General features: G+C 44.2%; 1 protein-coding gene across 14 annotated transcripts in view; it reads left to right on the top strand.

Moving 5' to 3' along the window:
• LOC129837290 (ras/Rap GTPase-activating protein SynGAP-like) overlaps positions 1-20177 on the top strand; it is a 109110-nt gene that overhangs the window by 66972 nt on the left and 21961 nt on the right. For 8 of the 14 annotated variants that reach the window (XR_008756700.1, XR_008756699.1, XM_055903328.1 and 5 more), the window contains 14 exons: positions 4688-4782; positions 6254-6375; positions 10757-10910; positions 11485-11583; positions 13300-13539; positions 13724-14053; positions 15884-16028; positions 16150-16294; positions 16500-16736; positions 16991-17192; positions 17500-17729; positions 17962-18175; positions 18515-19111; positions 19312-19755. Coding sequence is in view for 12 of the 14 variants with exons in the window: in XM_055903328.1 (XP_055759303.1) it covers positions 4688-4782; positions 6254-6375; positions 10757-10910; positions 11485-11583; positions 13300-13539; positions 13724-14053; positions 15884-16028; positions 16150-16294; positions 16500-16736; positions 16991-17192; positions 17500-17729; positions 17962-18175; positions 18515-19111; positions 19312-19755 (3254 nt within the window). In the remaining 2 variants the exon portion in view is untranslated. Of the gene's footprint in view, positions 1-4687; positions 4783-6253; positions 6376-10756; positions 10911-11484; positions 11584-13299; positions 13540-13723; positions 14054-15883; positions 16029-16149; positions 16295-16499; positions 16737-16990; positions 17208-17499; positions 17730-17961; positions 18176-18514; positions 19112-19311; positions 19756-20177 lie in introns of all 14 variants that reach the window. The other 6 variants (XM_055903324.1, XM_055903322.1, XM_055903326.1 and 3 more) reach the window with 6 other exon arrangements.

The following is a 20177-nucleotide window of genomic DNA, read 5'->3' as shown; positions in this document are numbered from 1 at the left end:
ATCAATTATTATGTGGATTATAACTAATGGACATTTTTGTAGAGGTTTATACATTTTTCACGAGGGCAAATCAAGTCAGACATTTTTAAGTGGAAATTACAAACTTAAGAAGCCTTTTTAAAGCTGAACTACACTACAAGTAAAAAATGTCCTGCTATGCAGGAAAATTCTCAGCATTAAAAGAGTGATCAAATTAAGATTCTGTGTGCCACCCAAATTTCCTTTAGAAAGGACAATGATGGACTAGCAGTTGGTTCATTGGTCTTGGGATTTTCCGCTGTGTATAATGGACATACACCCTTTTGGATGTCTTAACCCTCTGTGATTCGTTGACTTGGTTATCATCACAATGAGGATCATTCCCTAAGGCGCTCGCTCAGCTCAGTACGTGGGCAGAGGGAAAGTAGCATGACAGCAGAGTCATGAGAAAAGATTGCCATTTTGAGAAGTAGAGGGAATGTAGAGACCAGATAAAGAGAAGGAATGTAGATAAATGAAAGGAGGATGAAGGAGAAGGATGGAGGAGACAAGATACATTACTAAGTAAAGGGAAAGACGGGATCATGTGAAAACGTGAAGAGTGAGGAGAGAAAAGAGAGAGCGATGAGAGGCTGGAGAGAGGAGAGGATAAATGCACTTTTGAATTATGTAAAATAGCTGCGTGGGAGAGAGAGAGGAGGAGTGTGTGTAGTGTGTATGCCTGAGTATGTGTGTCTGTGTGATAGCAGAACCAGGGAGAGCGAGAGAAGGAGGGAAAGAAAGAGAGCGGATGAAAGAGAGAGGGAGAAGAGAGGGATAAAGAGAGAGACAGAGAATATGAGAGAGAGAGAGAGACAGAGAGAATAAGAGACAGGAAGAATATTTATAGCCTCAGATATGACTATGTTATCATTGATCTATCTCAAAAGAGGGTAGCAGAGAAAGGGATAGGGAGGGAAAGAAAGACTGAAATGAACTGGCCTCAGATGCTTTCTCGCTTTCATTCCTGCTCCCTTCTTTCTATGATACTGCATACTATGCATACATATTATTATTTTTATATATACAGTTGAAGTCAGAAGTTTACATACACCTTGGATAAATACATTTAAACTCAGTTTTTCACAATTCCTGACATTTAATCCTGGTAAAAATTCCCTGTCATAGGTCAGTTAGGATCACCACTTTATATTAAGAATGTGAAATGTCAGAATAATAGTAGAGAAAATGATTTATTTCAGCTTTTATTTCTTTCATCATATTCCCAGTGGGTCAGAAGGTTACATACACTCAATTAGTATTTGGTAGCATTGCCTTTAAATTGTTTAACTTGGATCAAACGTTTCGGGTAGCCTTCCATAAGCTTCCCACAATAAGTTGGGTGTATTTTGGCCCATTTCTCCTGACAGAGCTGGTATAACTGAGTCAGGTTTGTCAGCCTCCTTGCTCACACACACTTTTTCAGTTCTGCCCACAAATGTTCTATAGGACTGAGGTCAGGGCTTTCTGATGGCCACTCCAATACCTTACCTTTGTTGTCCTTAGGCCATTTTGCCACAACTTTGGAAGTATGCTTGGGGTCATTGTCCATTTGGAAGACCCATTTGCGACCAAGCTTTAACTTCCTGACTGATGTCTTGAGATGTTGCTTCAATATATCCACATAATTTTCCATCCTCATGAGGCCCTCAATTTTGTGAAGTGCACTAGTCCCTCCTCCTCCCCCACAACATGATGCCTCCAACCCCATGCTTCACAGTTGGGATGGTATTCTTCGGCTTGCAAGCCTCTCCCATTTTTCCTCCAAACATAACGATGGTCATTATGGCCAAACAGTTCTTTTTTTATTTCATCAGACCAGAGCACATTTCTCCAAAAAGTACGATCTTTGTCCCCATGTGTAGTTGCAAACCGTAGTCTGGCTTTTTTATGGCGGTTTTGGAGCAGAAGCTTCTTCCTTGCTGAGTGGCCTTTCAGGTTGCGATATAGGACTCGTTTTACTGTGGATATAGATACTTTTGTACCTGTTTCCTCAAGCATCTTCACAAGGTCCTTTGCTGTTGTTCTGGGATTGATTTGCACTTTTCGCACCAAAGTACGTTCATCTCTAGGAGACAGAATGCGTCTCCTTCCTGTGAGGTATGACAACTGCATGGTCCCATGGTGTTTATACTTGTGTACTATTGTTTGTACAGATAAACGAGGTACCTTCAGGCAATTGGAAATTGCTCCCAAGGATGAAACAGAATTGTGGAGGTCTACAATTTTTTTTCTGAGGTCTTGGCTGAGGCACTGAGTTTGAAGGTAGGCCTTGAAATACATCCACAGTTACACCTCCAATTGACTCAAATGATGTCAATTAGCCTATCAGAAGCTTCTAAAGCCATGACGTCACTTTCTGGAATTTTCCAAGCTGTTTAAAGGCACAGTCAACTTAGTGTATGTAAACTTCTGACCCACTGGAATTGTGATACAGTGAAATATATGTGAAATAATTTGTCTGTAAACAATTATTGGACAAATTACTTGTGTCATGCACACAGTAGATGTCCTAACCAACTTGCCAAAACTATAGTCTGTTAACAAGAAATTTGTGGAGTGGTTTAAAAACGAGTTTTAATGACTCCAACCTATGTGTATGTAAACTTCCGACTTCAACTGTATATATATATACATACATAAACATTCATACATATACACGTACACTACTGTTCAAATGTTTGGGGTCACTTGGAAATGTCCTTGTTTTTGAAAGAAAAGTAAATGTTTTGTCCATTAAAATAACGTCAAATTGATCAGAAATTAATGTTGTAAGTGACTATTGTAGCTGGAAACGGCTGATTTTTTAATGGAATGTCTACATAGGCGTACAGAGGCCCATTATCAGCAACCATCATTCCTGTGTTCCAATGGCACATTGTGTTAGCTAATCCTAATTTATCATTTCAAAAGGCTAATTGATCATTAGAAACCCCTTTTGCAATTATGTTAGCACAGCTGAAAACTGTTGTGCTTATTAAAGAAGCAATAAAACTGGCCTTCTTTAGACTAGTTGAGTATCTGGAGCATCAGCATTTGTGGGTTCGATTACAGGCTCAAAATGGCCAGAAACAAAGACATTTCTTCTGAAACTTGTCAGTCTATTCTAGTTCTGAGAAATGAATGATATTCCATGCGAGAAATTGCCAAGAAACTGAAGATCTCGTACAACACTGTGTACTACTCCCTTCACAGAACAGCTCTAACCAGAAAAGAAAGAGGAGTGGGAGGCCCTGGTACACAACTGAGCAAGAGGACAAGTACATTAGAGTGTCTAGTTTGAGAAACAGACACCTCACAAGTCCTCAACTGGCAGCTTCATTAAATAGTACCCGCAAAACACCAGGGTCAACGTCAACAGTGAAGAGGCGACTCCGGGAACAGAGTTCCTCTGTCCAATGTCTGTGTTCTTTTGCCCATCTTAATCTTTTCATTTTATTGGCCAGTCTGAGATATTACTTTTTCTTTGCAACTCTGCCTAGAAGGCCAGCATCCTGGGGTCGGGATAATGGGCCTCTGTACGCCTATGTAGATATTCCATTAAAAATCTGCCGTTTCCAGCTACAATAGTCATTTACAACATTAACGATGTCTACACTGTATTTCTGATCAATTTGATGTAATTTTAATGGACATTTCTAAGTGACCCCAAACTTTTGAACAGTAGTGTATATATACATACATATACACACTTTTTTAAGAATATACCTTTACTATTCCCTACAAACCCTACCAACCTTCCCCCAATTGGAGTAAACTAATAAACTGCATACATTAGTTAACTTCTCCTTGCCTTTCACATATCTTCTCCTGTGTCCAGCCACTGGTCTCCTCCCGCTGGGCACACACTGGTTGAATCAATGTTGTTTCCACGTCATTTCAACGGAATTACGTTGAGCCAACGTGGAAAAGATGTTGAATTGACACCTGTGTCCAGTGGGTCCTGCCTTCCATCATGGATAGTACAGAATGTTAGAATGGGCTTCTGTGCTCCATCTTCTCTACTGTCCGGCCACTGGTCTCCTCTGCCATCCATCATGGATAGTACAGAGTGTATTCCCTAACTGCCTAATTCACTGCATTTGGGACTGACTCACGGATGGAAGTCAATAGGTGCCGTGTTTATTAATGCTTCCACCTGCTCCCCTCTCTTGCTCCCTGCCTCTTCTCTCCCCTCCCCCACCACACTCAGTGCAGATTGTTAACGTTTGCCTCGTCGAACGGCCAGGCAGAAAACCCATCCCTTTTAATTCACTCACCTCACCCCTCCTCTTTCATCTTCCTTCCCATGCACCTCTCCATCTACATCCCTCATTTTCCTGGTAGGAGGAGAAGTAGGGGATGATGGAGATCAGGGGGAATGGGACATTATCATCACATTGCTTTTCTCACCCTTAACCTCGTTCTCTTGCTCTCTCCCTTGCTTTTTTCTACACACTCTACCTTCACTTCACCTTCTGTTTTTTTCACCTTAATTGTCAGTTTCTCACACGTTTCCTCTCTCCCCTGACCGTATGTCTGTACTGTGTGTATCTTCACTCTTTTGCTCCCGTCTCCCCATAGACCACATGCCAAGTCCATGCCCTCTCCCGCTCCCCCTCGCTCTCACCTGTCTTTTGGATTCTCTCTCTCTCTCTTCTTCTTACCTGTCTTCTTCCCTCTCTCTCAGAGAACGCTCGCGCCCGGCGGAAGAGCATAGCCAACGTGAAGCAGCCAAGCATGGAGATCCCTCCCACTGCCCCCCCCCAACCCTTCCGACAATCCGTGAGTACCCCTCCCTCCTCCCGCCCTCGCTCGCTCCCCCCGTCCCTCTCTCTCTCCCTCCCTTTCCACTCCCCACCACACACCTGTCGCAGGGCCAGTGGAACGCCTCCCTTTCCCTTCCCCCTCGCCCTCTCACCCTCTCTCTCCCCCTCCCTCCCCCATGGCCACTCCTGCCCTCAGCAACGCTACAAGAAAGGGGTTGGTACTCCCCCTCTCCCTCGCTCGCTGCCCCTCTCTCCCTGCCTGTCTCTTAGTCTCCCCCTATCCCCCCCTTCTTATAATTGGCCGGGGGACTGGAGGGTTGCCGCTTCCAGCCCAGTGACCAGACGCCATATTGCACCTCTGCCTCCGATCGAGGTACATGACTCAGATGTCTCTGTATGTGGTGAAGAAACCCCCTCTAAACTTCACGTTACGTCCTTTGCCAAATGCTATGGAATTTTCTGTTCCCTATGCCAAATGTGACCCACCACTGTCATTCAGTTCTTCTGACTGTATGAGGCTTAAAAGTGTCAGACAGGCTGGCTAATCAAACCAGAATGACTTATCTAGTCATACCAGTCGGTTACCTTGACGGTCAGCAAATGAGTCAAATCTTTAGTCACTTCTTTAAAACAGACTTCAGTGACACAAAGCTCACAAAAAGTGAATGGTTTGTCTCGATTCAGACAAATTCCTCCCGGAATGTAGTTTTCAATGTTGATGTGTAATGTGCAGATTAATATCTGAGTAGACGTTAGACATGGACAGAGGTTGAATTGAGGTGAAACAGCATTGTAAGACTGTCATAAAAAGCATTGTGAGGTTATTCAGATACAATAGCAGCATGTCTCTCCTTCCACTCTGAGAGGAAAAGGCTGCATAGTAGCTGTATGGAACCTTATCCTGCATGTTGCGTAGAATGACATCATTCATTGATTTTCATTCTACTATTGAAGCCATGTTCTCCCTGTCAGCACTTCTTATAAAAGGCACAGTATCAACACACAGCCTGTTCGATAAGACCTGTGTTATATACTGACTAAATCAGCTGATCAAAATCAGGGGAATATGGTTGCATGGAAGCACAGGACAAAACTGCACTGCAATATGAAGCTCCTATTTTTACTGAGGTCCAGTGTATGCTGTTGGATTGTGGGTATATGTATGGCACAACACCACCCACTGTTGGTTACCAGATGATACTACACTATTCTACTACTGCTGTACTGTGGATGTATGACTGATATAATATGTAATAAATCTTTATGTTGCTCTCCCCCTTCAATCACCTGTCATTCACTAAATCACATATGTCCTCTATTCTTCTTCCAATCCATTTTGGGAACGAAATATCCATCATTACTCACACTCACCGTATTCCCCCTCTCCTCAACTCTGATCTATCTCCTTTCCTGCACCCCTCCCTCCCTGTTTCACATCCTCTCATTCTTCACCTCCTCCTCCCTCTCTCCATGGCTGCCCTGTTCAGAGTTTCCTCAGTAGAAGGTTGAAGGGCTCTATCAAGAGGGCTAAGAGTCAGCCCAAACTGGACCGTACCAGCAGCTTCCGACACATGATCCTCCCCCGCTTCCGCAGTGCCGACCAGGACAGGTACGAGTCTCTGTGTGTTTCTGAGTGTGTGCGTGTGTTCCCTGCTCTCTCTGTGTGCGGAACAGGTCAGGTAGGCATGTTGGGGAAAGAATGTTGGTAGAAAGTGCATGTTGAGGGATGGAGTTGTTTCCAGTGTGGCTTAGCTGTGTTGCATTACAATTTGTCTTTTTAAGTGTGTGTGTGTGTACACTCCTACCGGTGTGTCCACATGTATGTGGGACTCTTAAAGACGCTTTCTTGTGTCTATTTTGGATACCTTTCAAGGACAATCTGGCATGTACTGTGCTTTTAGTATTACTCCTAGCTAGAGTGAAACCAGTAAGCCTTGACAGTAAGTGTTTGTTTCACAACTGCCCCTTTCGGTGCCGCTGCACACCCATTTTACATACTACATTTTTTATGACTGCTTAATACATGGAGAATACCATCTCAAGACTTAATAAAAAGTCCTGACCTCTCCATGGCAACCATCAGACAGCTGTATGGCCACAGAACGGACATACCTTAGATGAACCTGTGTGGGGATTTTTTTTAAATTATACCTATACACTGGCTATATGATTTAATGATGCTAATAGGGGTAGTCTTCTCTGCAGGGATACATACTGAATAAATTGAAAACAACATAAATTGAAAACAACATATGGATTTTATGCAAATCTGTCAGCATGATAGTGCCAGTAGCTAGCTAAATAAACAATGGTAAATCAGTGACATGCCATTTGTGTTCTAGCTACTCCAAGTTGACCTGTGTAGAAGAGGTCATTTGGATCTTGAAAGGGCTTAAGTGCGGTCGAGGAGCTGTTCTTTTCATGATTTATTAATTGAAGAGATCCGGACGTATTTCATGGATGGTTAAGTCTGAGGATACACAGAAAGACAGGTCAAGCAGCTTCTGAAATTCGTCATGTTTCGCCAGGGATGCGGTCTTCAAAGCATCAATGACTGATTTCCTTTTCAAAAGCCTTAGTTCAAACACAGTTGGCTTTTGGTAGTCTCCTGGCTTACTTAAAAAAACATTTTTTTAACTAGACAAGTCAGTTAAGAACAAATTCTTATTTACAAGGACAGATTAGGAACAGTAAGGTTAACTGCCTTGTTCAGGGGCAGAATAACAGATTTTTACCTTGTCAGCTCGGGGATTCGATCTAGCAACCTGGCCAAACACTCTAACCACTAGGCTACCTGTTGTTCCCTTACTGTAGGTACGGGAGATGTGTGGGTTGTTTTGGTCATTTTCTGGTATTTAGTCCCTTACTTGTTTGTGAGAATGAACTACTCTAATAGATACCTTAGGGTGACTTTATACACCATCTGTGTTGTTACGTTGGATAAGTTGCTTGAGGTGTAGTTGATGGGGCAGTTTTACTTCACTTTTTAGAATACTTTTTGTTGTTTTTGAAACACCTGCCTGCATCTTCGGTACAAAGAATGTTGGTAGAAAGTGCACGTTGGGGAATGGAGTTGTTTCCAGTGTGGCTTAGCTGTGTTGCATTGCAATTTGCATTCATTAATTTGCTGTCCTCTTGTGTCTCCTCTTCTACCATATCCATCTCTTTTAGTCTCTCTCTGTTTTCTCATCTGCCCTGTCACTCCCTTCTTCTCTAAAGTACCCACAGTTTACATAACAACTTGATTTCCTCTGAGAGGTTCTCTCTCCCACCGTCTTCCCCCTCTCCTTCTCTCTCCCTCTGTCTCTCTCGCCCTCTCGCCCTCCCTTTCTCGACCTCCCCCACTGTCCTTTATTTCTCTCATTCTGACTCATTTCTTTGGGTCTATTTTTATCTCTCTCTCGACATCTCTCTCCTTTCTTTCTCTCTATCTCTCTCTCTCTCTCCCACTCCACTGTAAGTATTCAATGTTCTGATGCACATTATGAGTGAATGTCCACAAAAACAGTGGCACAGGGAGAACGCGAGAGAGCTGGCTGCATCAGGGACATCATAGTAGGGAGACTGTTACTTTCTTTTCTCTGCTTTTTCTGTGTTGTGGTCTCTGTCATTCCCCTTTCTGGCACTCTGTATCTGTCTCCTCTTCAGTTCAGTGGCATTGTAGCATAATTAGTATGTGTGTGTCTATGTGTATATATGTATAAGTCAGTGTGGGCGGGCATGGCGGGAAAGGCGGTCAAGCGTCATGGACAATTCTATTCAGGGGTTGCTCTGTGCCTTATGCATGTATGGCTGTCAATAGAAACGTAGCTTTGTTGTCCAAGAAATATAATGATAACACTACTGTCATTATGCTCTAATCTAATCCAGTGAAACTCTAATTGAATGCTAATGGTTGACTTCTTCAGATGACAATTAGACCCGTTGTGAGACTAGCATCACATTGTTTTTTGATGTGACCTCTTTTCAAGCTCACAGAACACAGGATTTGTGAGTACAGACGGATTCCTTTGGCATTAAAAGCAGAATGGTTGCGTGCTGTTTCTCAACTTTTCGGAATCAGATATGCTCGAGTGTATCTCAGAAAAACTCCACCGGGCCTGCTGTTGTGAAAGATCTCTGGCTCTCTGTGCCCTCAATGACTGATTGTATTCCACTCCCCTTGTCACAGTTAGATTTGTTAGTGAGATTGTAGGGAGCTATAAACAGATGGTAGTCCCTTTAGTTGAATAAGTGTATGCCGACTTTCAAATGAAAATTATTGACAGTGGTTGCATTTTTTTGGCCACATGTTGCCAGTTGCCTTGTTGACTTAATCATCCCCCTAATCAAATCAAAGTTTATTTGTCACATGCGCCGAATACAACAGGTGTAGACCTTACAGTGAAATGCTAACTTACAAGCCCTTAACCAACAATTAAGTTAAGAAAATACAAGGTAAGAGATAAACAAATAATTCAGGAGCAGCAGTAAATAACAATAGCGGGGCTATATGGAGGGGGTACCGGGGGGGGGGGGGGGGGGGGGGCAAATAGTTTGGGTAGCCATTTGATTAACTGTTCAGGAGTCTTATGGCTTGGGGATAGAAGCTGTTTAGAAGCCTCTTGTTCCGAGACTTGGTGCTCCGGTACCACTTGCCATGCGGTAGCAGAGAGAACAGTCTATGACTAGGGTGGCTGGAGTCTTTGACAATTTTTAGGCCTTCCTCTGACACCACCTGATATAGAGGTCCTGGATGGCAGGAAGCTTGGCCCTGGGGATGTACTGAGCCGTACGCACTACCCTCTGTAGTGCCTAATCAAATAAAATTGTATTTGTGACATGCTCTGTAAACAACAGGTATAGACTAATAGTGAAATTCTTACTTAGCTTCCCAACAATGCAGAAAAAAAATAAAAAAAATAACACGAGGAATAAATACACCATAAGTAACGATAACTTGGCTATATACACGGAGTACCAGTACTGAGTGGATGTGCAGGGGTAACAGGTAATTGAGGTAGATATGTACAGGATAAAGGTAGGGATAAAGTGACTAGGCAACAGGATAGATAATTAACAGGATAGATAATAAACAGTAACAGTAGCATATGTGATGAGTCAAAAGAGATGCAAAAAAAGGGTCAATGCAAATAGTTAAACAATAGCTACATGGACTAGCTATTTAGCAGTATTATGGCATGGGGGTAGAAGCTGTTTAGGGTCCTGTTGGTTCCAGACTTGATGCATCGGTACCGCTTGCTGTGCGAAAGCAGAGAGAACAGTCTATGACTTGGGTGGCTGGAGTCTTTGACAATTTTTAGGGCCTTCCTCTGACAGGGAGCTCGGCCCCAGTGTTGTACTGGGCCGTACACACTGCCCTCTGTAGCGCCTTGCGGTTGGATGCCAAGCAGTTTCCATACCAAGTGGTGATGCAGCCAGTCAAGATGCTCTCAATGGCGCAGTTGTAGAACTTTTTGAGGATCTGAGGGCTCATGCCGAATCTTTTCAGCCTCCTGAGGAGGAAGAAGCGTTGTCATGCCCTCTTCCCAACTGTGATGGTGTGTGTAGACCATGATAATTTCTTAGTGATGTGGAACTTGATGCTATCGACCTGCTCCACTACAGCACCTCGATGTAGATGGAGCCGTGCTCGGCCCTCTGTTTCCTGTAGTCCACGATGATAGAATAGTCTCGAACGGACCTAATCCAGTTTATTTATCCACTCTCTGACGTAGTCTCGTCAGGTATCCTGTACACCGGCCTCTATAGCGGCGTCTCCTCCTTCTTCGAGTGTCAGGGATTTGGGCCTGGCCCGGGATAATCAATGTCTTTCTTCTCCGACTCATTGAAGTAGAAGTCTGTAGAAGCTGTTCTGATGTCCAGAAGCTCTTTTCAGTCATAGGAAATGATAGAGGAAACATTAAGTAGAAAAAAAACACAGAATGCTTTGTACTGTAATGTATGGGACTCACTCTGCTCCTCTCACTGTGTCTCTGCTCCCCATCCAGAACGCGCCTGATGCAGAGCTTCAAAGAGTCCCACTCCCATGAGTCCTTGCTGTCTCCCAGCAGCGCAGCCGAGGCGCTGGACCTCACCCTGGACGAGGACGCCATCATCAAGCCCGTCCATTCCAGCATCCTGGGACAGGAGTACTGTTTCGAGGTGAGGCTGACACGACACACACACACACAATGAGCCCAGATAGCGCTACTAATTAAACCTGGGTTCAAATACTACTTGAAATCATTTCAAATACTTTTGCTGAGCTTGATTGATCTTGTCTGGTGCAGTGGAACCAATAGAAGAAGAGAAAGTTCAAATACCGCCCATCTGCCACTCCAGGCAGGCTAAAGCAAACACTAAAAGTATTTGAAATATTTTAAATAACATTTGAGCCCAGGTCTGTCTACTAATGCTACTAATGTTGGGTAGAAGTCTCTCGATTGACATCAACATAAGGATTTATTGAATAAGGCTGTGATTTTATAAATCTTGTTATCTGTGGAAAAGATATCAAAGAGAAAGCCAACAAGCGGCTCGAAATGAGCTCATGTCCCAAGTTGATTTGTCACAGAAATTTGTTGTGAAAACGGCTTTCACTGCATGGCTCACTTTCCCATAGCCAACGTGTACATGACACAAGTCTCTGCGATTAAAGGACGTTGTTATGCCACTTGTCATCTTCTCCCAAGTTGCTAATGGTTGTGGCTGTTGATGTTACCGTTGGTAACCTCAGGTGACTACGGCTTCGGGAACCAAGTGCTTTGCATGTCGCTCGGGTGCAGAGAGAGACAAATGGATCGAGAATCTTCAGAGAGCTGTCAAACCCAACAAGGTGGGGAAACAAGGACGAGAAATTATGTTACTTCTCGTTCTGTCAGTGCTTCTCTCCTTCTCCCCTGTCTTCAATATGTCTGTTTCAATATGAGCATTTCCTCATTTTGTTTACTGTAACCTCCATGTGCTCTCTGTTTGTCTATGTCTGTAATGTATAGTCATCAAATACAGTACATATTAAAACACAGCACTTCTACACTATCATCAGAGTTAAATAAATAACTAAAAAGACGCAAACTCAGCGCTTTAGATGCGGTTGATTAAAACAGATCTTCTAATTTCAGCTCAGCTTGATCTCCTAGGTCTGCGTAATAGGCCCCTTCCCGCCCCACCCCCCCCTCTTATCAAAAGAGACATTACGAGAGACAGATAACTGCTCTTGATGGCAGCAAGGGAGCTGCAGTTATTAAGGCAAACCGAGAGGAAACATCAGCCCGAGTGGATTGACTCATCCAGATGCTGTGACTGCGGGGTTCCTGGCTGAAATATCTTCTGCACCCTCATGAATCTCCAACCAGATACATGATGGGAGAGATAAGACGAGGTGTGATGTCAATAGAGACCAGGATGTTCATTAGGTTTCGCAACCGTCGCTGGGCAGACAGACGCTCTTGATTCTTATTCTTATTGAAATTCATGATGAACGGTTGAAAGGGTTGCATCGGCAGACGTCCACATTTATTGTCAGGCGGCATACCAATGGAGTACTTAAGAAATAACAACTTTGGAAAATTGCTGATATACTTAGCAATCTAAATTCGGTATGAGCCAGGGCTGAGGAATCCAGTGGCATTTCAGACTAGTTGAAATGACTCACCCCTGACTAAAACATCCCTCTGTGCAATCTGCACAGCACGCTCTCCTCCCATGGGGGATTTCAGACATAGTTGGCTCTTTGTAATCATGTTCAGAAAATGCAGTTCTCTGCTGCAACATTACCAATCACACATCCACTTTCTGTCTCTCATACCTCCAGTACATATGTATTATCTAGTTTATCTCCATCTGTATGTGTGCATATTGTTCTTAGACTGTTCTTAACTAGTGGTGGAAAAAGTACTGAATTGTCAAACTTGAGTAAAAGTAAATATACCTTAATAGAAAATAACTCAAGTAAAAGTGAAAGTCACCCAGTAAAATACTACTTGAGAAAGTCTAAAAGTATTTAGTTTTAAATATACTTAAGTATCAAAAGTAAAAGTATAAATCATTTCAAATTTCTTATATTAAGAAATCCAGACGGCACAATTGTGTTTTTTACATTTTTATTGACGAATAGCCAGGGGCACACTCCAACACTCAGACATAATTTACAAATGAAGCGTTTGTGTTTAGTGAGTCCGCCAGATCAAAAGAAGTAGGGATGACCAGGGATGTTCTCTTGATAAGTGTGTTAATTGGACCATTTTCCTGTCAAAATGTAACAACTACTTTTGGGTGTCAGGGAAAATGTATGGAGTAAAAAGTATATTATTTTCTTTTGGAATGTAAGGTAAAAGTTGTAAAAAATATGAATAGTGAAGTACAGATACCCCCAAAAACGACATAAGTAGTACTTTAAAGTATTTTTACTGAAGTACTTTACACCACTGTTCTTAACCTACTCAACCCTCCCTCTCTGGCTTTCTTTTTCTCTTTGGTCTTTTTCCCTTTGGTTTTCGTTCCTCCCTGTTCTGCCTTGTCCCTTTGCCACCCTCTCTTTGACCCTCTTCAGGACAACAGTCGAAGGGTGGACAACGTGCTGAAACTCTGGATCATCGAGGCGCGGGAGCTTCCCGCCAAGAAGCGCTACTACTGCGAACTTTGTCTGGACGACATGCTTTACGCACGCACCACCAGCAAGCCCCGGACTGACACCGTGTTCTGGGGCGAGCACTTTGAGTTCAACAACTTGCCAGCCGTCCGCAACCTACGCCTTCATCTCTACAAGGAGACTGACAAGAAGAGACGCAAGGTGAAGGGACAACTCTCTCACCAGTGTGCTAAACGGGATGAAACTAGTTAAAATTACATTTTTGCAGACTGGTTAAAGCAGCTTGCCCAATGATTAAGAGGGATGAATATACTTTAGTTTCATTACTATCTTCTTTTTTTCCTCTTTCTTAATGGCCCCATATCTCTTTCCCCTCTTCTATCAGGAAAAGAGCACATACCTGGGACTGGTCAGTATCCCTATCTCCAGCATCACGGGCCGACAGTTTGTGGAGCAGTGGTACCCGGTCATCCAGCCTAGCATCTTGGCCAAGGGGCAAGCAGGGGGCAAGATCATCAATGCCTCCCTACGCCTCAAGTCCCGTTACCAGACCATGAGCATCCTGCCCATGGAGCTGTACAAGGAGTTTGCCGAGTATGTTACCAATAACTACCGGACTTTGTGTGCGGTGCTGGAGCCTCTACTGAGCGTGAAGAGTAAAGAAGAGGTGGCCTGTGCGCTGGTCCACATACTACAGAGCACGGGGAAAGCCAAGGTAAGTATTGGCATGAAACATTTAACATGTTGTTACTTCAATAGTACACGGTACAATGCAAGGTCATATTCCTGTATACAACTCACTGTATCCTGTGTATATGCCAGATAAATGCTGTTTTTGATTTGATAGCATAATATTGATGGAATATGAGTACATTATAGTGAGAATGTACCCACTGTTTATAAATTCAACCGCCTCAAATCACCATGCTCTGTTGACTACAGCTAAATAGGGGGGGGGGGGGGGGGGGGGGCATTACTGCCAAATAGGTCAATGTCATAACAGTGTCCTTTAAATACATAGGATGTGATGTTGCTCTGTAACCAGTGTAACATGTGTCATGTGTAACCAGTGTAACATGTGTCATGTAACATGTGTTACACTCTGTAACCAGTGTAACATGCAACCATCCGATTACTTGATGGCCCATGGTCTACCAATATGTCTGTAGACGAGCCATTGTTTACTTTACTGGCTACACTGGATATTCATTCAGTCCTTGAAGTTGGGCACTTCATGGTAGGACTCAATGCCATGCTATGTAAGCAATATGCTGAACAGGCAAACATAGCTTTCATTGGTCGATTACCAATCAAATTATTATTCAATCACAAAACATTCCATAAAAATGGTTTACCTCTCTTTTGGATTTTTCCACAATCACAACTTCTACAACCTCAGGTTCCCTCGAAATCAGATTGTCTCCACCAGTATCTCCCTGAGAATTGTTTGATGTTGTGTGATGTCACTGTACCGAATGTATAGCTAGATGATGTATGGTTTGGGGTGGTCCTAGGTTGAAAATGCTGTCAACCACCTAGCATTATCATCTACAAACCAAACACACTATCATGTCAACAATCTGCATATTTAGCTTTACGTAACTAGCTAACGTTAGCTAGTTGAAATAAAGGCATTGGGCATCTTGTGTGGTTTATGCAGTGTAGCTACATGATGTAGCTAACGTTAGTTATCAAATACAAAAGATGTCAGCTAGCTAGCTAAGTAGCCATGTTAGCAAGCTTGAACATTGAACACACTAAGGTTAGCAGCTAATGTAGCTAAAAAACGTAGGCTAAAAATGCAACCCAACACTTACCTACCTGTCCATGACAATAGTGGCCATTTCGGCATCACTCTTCCACCTTTCAAAATTAATTCCAATGTTTATCCGGTTTCTTGATCTGTCATGAGCAGTCTTTTTTCGCTTCTTTTTCTCTTTTGGGGTTGAGTTGATTCAGAGCCAAGATCCGAGAATGATGCTTGTTTCTGTCTACATTTTCTGAAAATGCTGGCCCTGCTACCAGGACAGTTTATCAGCAAATAAGTTAGCTAGCTTGTTGGCTTCGTCTGCTCTGTGTTTGTTTCTTGCGGCTATAGCTTGCAAGTGACTTTCACTTCTTCTCCAGCTCTGGAGCATGGCGGCAGGGTCGTTCGAGTAGGCAGGTTTTAGTGCAAAGACACACCTTGCCCAGAAGGCCAGCCCAAGGTGGCTCATGGCTCAATCCCCTTGTTTTCGTTCAAAGTGAAAACACAACAGAAGAAGTGGGGCGGCATGGGGGGTGCCCACAACCTGCGGATTCTATCTTTAAGGCACTATAAACTACAAAATGAATATTAGTTTGACTACTTCTTGGTTTTCTTACCAAACCATAAACCAAAAGAGATTGAAACAGAAGGAATATTAAACATAACAAATTACACTCTGACCTGAGGAAAGGCGTTATATCCTCAAAATTGAATTTGAGAGTACCCAATAGATTATAATTGAAGGTTTTAAAAAGAAAGTCTATGCTATATTGATGTTTCTGTTTTGTTTCTTCCCAGGATTTTCTTTCAGACATGGCGATGTGTGAGGTAGATAGATTCATAGACCGAGAACACCTTATCTTCAGAGAGAACACTCTGGCAACCAAAGCCATAGAAGAGTACCTCAAGCTGATTGGACATAAGTACCTCAAGGATGCAATAGGTGTGGCCTTCGAAAACTTCACATGAATCACTCAATACATGTTGTTGAACTGTTCTTCCTGTGATGTATTCATTATCTTTCTGTGTTTGCCTAATGGTCAGTGATATTGTGTTTGTTTCAGGGGAGTTCATAAGGGCACTGTACGAATCAGAAGAGAACTGCGAGGTGGACCCCATGAGGACACCACCCTCTGTCCTTCCAGATCACCAAGCCAATCTCCGCATGTGCTGCGAACTGGCACTCTGCAAAATCGTCAACTCCCATTGGTCAGTAGTTGGCAAATGAGTGCTTACTGTTTTTTTCTCTCCATTGAAGTAGGATTACTCCTGGGCTACAGCACCCAAAGACTTATCTACAGAATTTGATTGTTGAACACACCAGATTTGCATTCAGTAGTTGGCATACACTGCCTTACTAAAGCAGAATATCCTATCAAATGATAACACACTGTATATTTGTATCTCTCTGCAGTGTGTTTCCTCGGGAGCTGAAGGAGGTGTTTGCCTCATGGAGGGTGCGCTGTGCAGAGAGGGGGAGGGAGGACATCGCAGACCGCCTAATCAGCGGCTCCCTTTTCCTGCGCTTCCTGTGTCCGGCCGTCATGTCCCCCTCCCTGTTCAACCTGACCCAGGAGTACCCAGATGAGCAGACATCACGCACGCTCACCCTCATCTCCAAAGTGGTGCAGAACCTGGCCAACTTCTCTAAGTCAGTTCATTCATTCACTACAATTTATAATGTTATGCTTATGCTAAAACTTCTGTAATATTTTGAGTATTTTTCCGGGACAGAGATTAAGCCTAGTCCTGGACTAAAAAGCATGCTCAATGTAGATTCTCCATTGAAATGTCTTATTAGTTATTAATCCAGGATTGGGCTAATTCTGTGTCCGGGAAACAATCCGATGATGTGTAATCTGAGTATATAGCATTTTGACTCTTCTTCTTCTCTCTCTCCCTCAGGTTTGGTATGAAAGAGGAGTACATGTGCTTCATGAATGAGTTCTTAGAGATGGAGTGGGGCTCCATGCAACAGTTCCTCTATGAGATCTCCAACCTGGACAGTGTGAGCAATGCGGGGGGCTTCGAGGGCTACATCGACCTGGGCAGGGAGCTGTCCATACTGCACAGCCTCCTCTGGGAGGTCATGGCCCAGCTCAGCAAGGTAGGGAGGATCAGGGTAAATATTAACAATATAACCTCTACAATATATGACCCCCAAAAAAGTACAAGTTACAGATAACCATTGTAGTGTTATTCAATAATGGTTAAGTCCAATTAGGAATCAGGACAATAAAATAACTATGTATGGTCTTTCAACTCAGTAATCTGAAAGTATGAGACAGTAGAATGAATGGAATGATTAAGTGCACTTGTAATTTTCAAAGATAAGATACTTAAAATGATCAACCACACTTTTTAACCATTTGAATGCTTTTCCTATTGTCGTTGCTAACTTGTATTCATGTCAGTCTTCTAACCCTAACCCACAGGATGCCATTATCAAACTGGGTCCCTTGCCCCGCCTCTTGAATGACATCAGCATGGCCCTGCGTAACCCCCACCTGCAGAGGCAGCCCAGCCACCAGAACCAGACAGATAGAGTCCATGAGAGACAGACGGAGAGGCTGCTCTCACGACCCAGCTTCAACAGGGGAGTCTCCTCGGAGTTCCAGAATCTCATGATGAAGGATCTCAACAGGTAGTGCCCTGGCTTTATTATAACATAACACATATAACATAGTTTTTAGTCTATGATTAGGTTTAATCCGTGTTGGGGAAACCAGCCCTTGGTTGGTGCATTTGTTAAAGTTTTGCCTTTCCCGCCATAATGCTGTGGTTGGGTTGTGCCTTTTGTGCCAAACACGTAATACATCTATAACCTTGTCATCGTCTTCTCCAATCTGTTGCCATGTGTTGTTGCCTTTCTTCAGCTCCATAGATATCACTCGCTTGCCTTCCCCTACATCTGGTGTGTCCGGTGGGGGGGTCATGCCGTCTCGTGCTCATCCTCAGCTGAGTTTCCAAGAGCGTGATCACCCACATCGAGCCTCCAAAGACGTTTTCTATGTAACCCGCCCTCCCTTGGCCCGATCCAGCCCTGCCTACTGCACCAGTAGCTCTGATATCACCGAGCCAGACCACAAGGTTAGTTGAATTCTAGAGTTTTGATAGCATTAAGATCTGTTAGGAGCCATGTTCTACAGGAAGCTATGTAAACTGCACATCTCCTTTCCATGTGGTAGCCAAGTCTGGCAGACGACTGCAGGATAGTATGGCAGCTGTGCGCTCATAGGAAAATGATGCATGTACCTTAGTGGTAAGTCATGGGACATGCAATTCAGGCATACAACCACCCCTCTTAATAGATAAAACACTTAATCAACTTATTGGCACTTTAGAATTGGGCACAGAAGGCTGTTAGCTCTATCAATCTCATCTAGGTGCTCAGTGTCAATAAAGTGTATATCTATGATGGACCTCCAGGACTCCACAATGAACAGCGTGTCTAACCTGCAGTCGGTGGCCATGCTCAACTCCTCCCAGGCCTCCATCACCGGCATGGGCAGCTTCGGAGGGCTCAGCAGCCAGGGTGGAGGAGGCCTGGGCTCGGGCCTGAGTGGCCAGCTCCGGGCCGGGGGCCGCCTCTCGGCCGGCTCGGGGGGATCCAGCATGTCAGGGGGCCTCCGGCTGAGCCAGTTGAGCCAGATGGGCACCACCACCGACTCGCTGTCCCAGCAGCAGCAGCAGCAAGCCGCCGCCCTGAGATACCCGCTCTCCTTCCAGAACCCCCTGTTTCACCTGGCCACCGGCACTGCAGATGGACCCCACCTTCACCACCAGCACAGCAGGGCCCATCTCCCGCCGCCCCTGCTCCTGGCCCCGGAGCCTGACCCCGGTGGCTCGCACCAGGCCTACATCCCCCAGTTCGCCCACGGGGGGTTCTCCCGCAGCGAGGACCTGTCCACCCTGAGGACCGGAGCAGGGCACCTGGGGCAGCCAGCCATTATCCACTCACACAGCTATAGCGACGACTACAGCAGGGCTGATTTCGCACGGCGGCAACTGTCCATGCACGGGCAGGTATGGATTAACTTAAGGTCAAGAATGTGTTTACAATCATGTTCTACTTTTGTGCAAATTAGCCTTTTTATCTCTCCTACTTTATAATAATTTAAGTCAACATTTGTTTGTAGCCTACATAAATAGGATTAGCATAATGTAAACATCTGAAACAGGTTTAAGACCAGGATAACTTGGAGTTCTATAATTGTCCTTGTTAGGATAATCTTCAACAGCAACAGCAGATGGGCATGGCCTCTCAGACTGGTACCTCCCACTCCTCCTTGGCCACACCCCCCTCCACAGTCCAGCCTGTGCGCCAGAGCTCCATCGCCCCGCCTCCCGTTCAACGCGTCAAATCACAGACCTCCCATCAGCTGTCCGTCAGTGCGGCTGCTGCTCCCACACCATCCACTAAGACGCGACCGCCCAGTGCCAACCTATCACCAGAGTCGGGCTACGGAGGTCGGCAACAGGCACCACGGCAACAGCTGTCGGTCAAAGACAACACAGCCCCTGGACTGCCCCACCAGCAGAGCTCTGTCAGGGAGAACCAGGGCCCCCAGGGGCCACAGGGAGGCACTACAACAACCATACAGCAATCACAGCAGCAGCAACAGCAACCACAGCAACAGCACCTGCTCAAACCTTCCATTAGTAAACAGGTATGCAGGCTACTGTACTCTATTGTGTAATTTAATCTACCCTTAAATCTGACAAGAAGCTCATTGCTGTCACTGTTATTTTCTCTCACTCTGAAAAGAGCATTATATAACAATTCCAACACACCTATCAAATACAGTTCAACCATGCTCTCTCTTTCACAGTTGTTTCTGACCAACCCCAGAGTCCCAGTGACCTGTATGATTAAATAGGGACAAGGGTCACCCCCTCATGTGTGTAGTACACAGTAGCGGTGCGTCACTGGGGAAGCAAGAAAAAAAGCCATATTACAACTTATGTGTTGTGATAATTGCTTTGTTTGCTCTATAACCTGTTAGTTCATATGCCTTGCGACCGTGATATATATATACTGTATATATATACTGTATATATATATATATATAATAAACAGTTACATGACCTT

This window comes from Salvelinus fontinalis, chromosome 38, assembly GCF_029448725.1.
Source record: "Salvelinus fontinalis isolate EN_2023a chromosome 38, ASM2944872v1, whole genome shotgun sequence".
In the NCBI taxonomy this organism is placed as follows: Eukaryota; Metazoa; Chordata; class Actinopteri; order Salmoniformes; family Salmonidae; genus Salvelinus; species Salvelinus fontinalis.
This window is presented reverse-complemented; position numbering and strand designations above follow the sequence as displayed.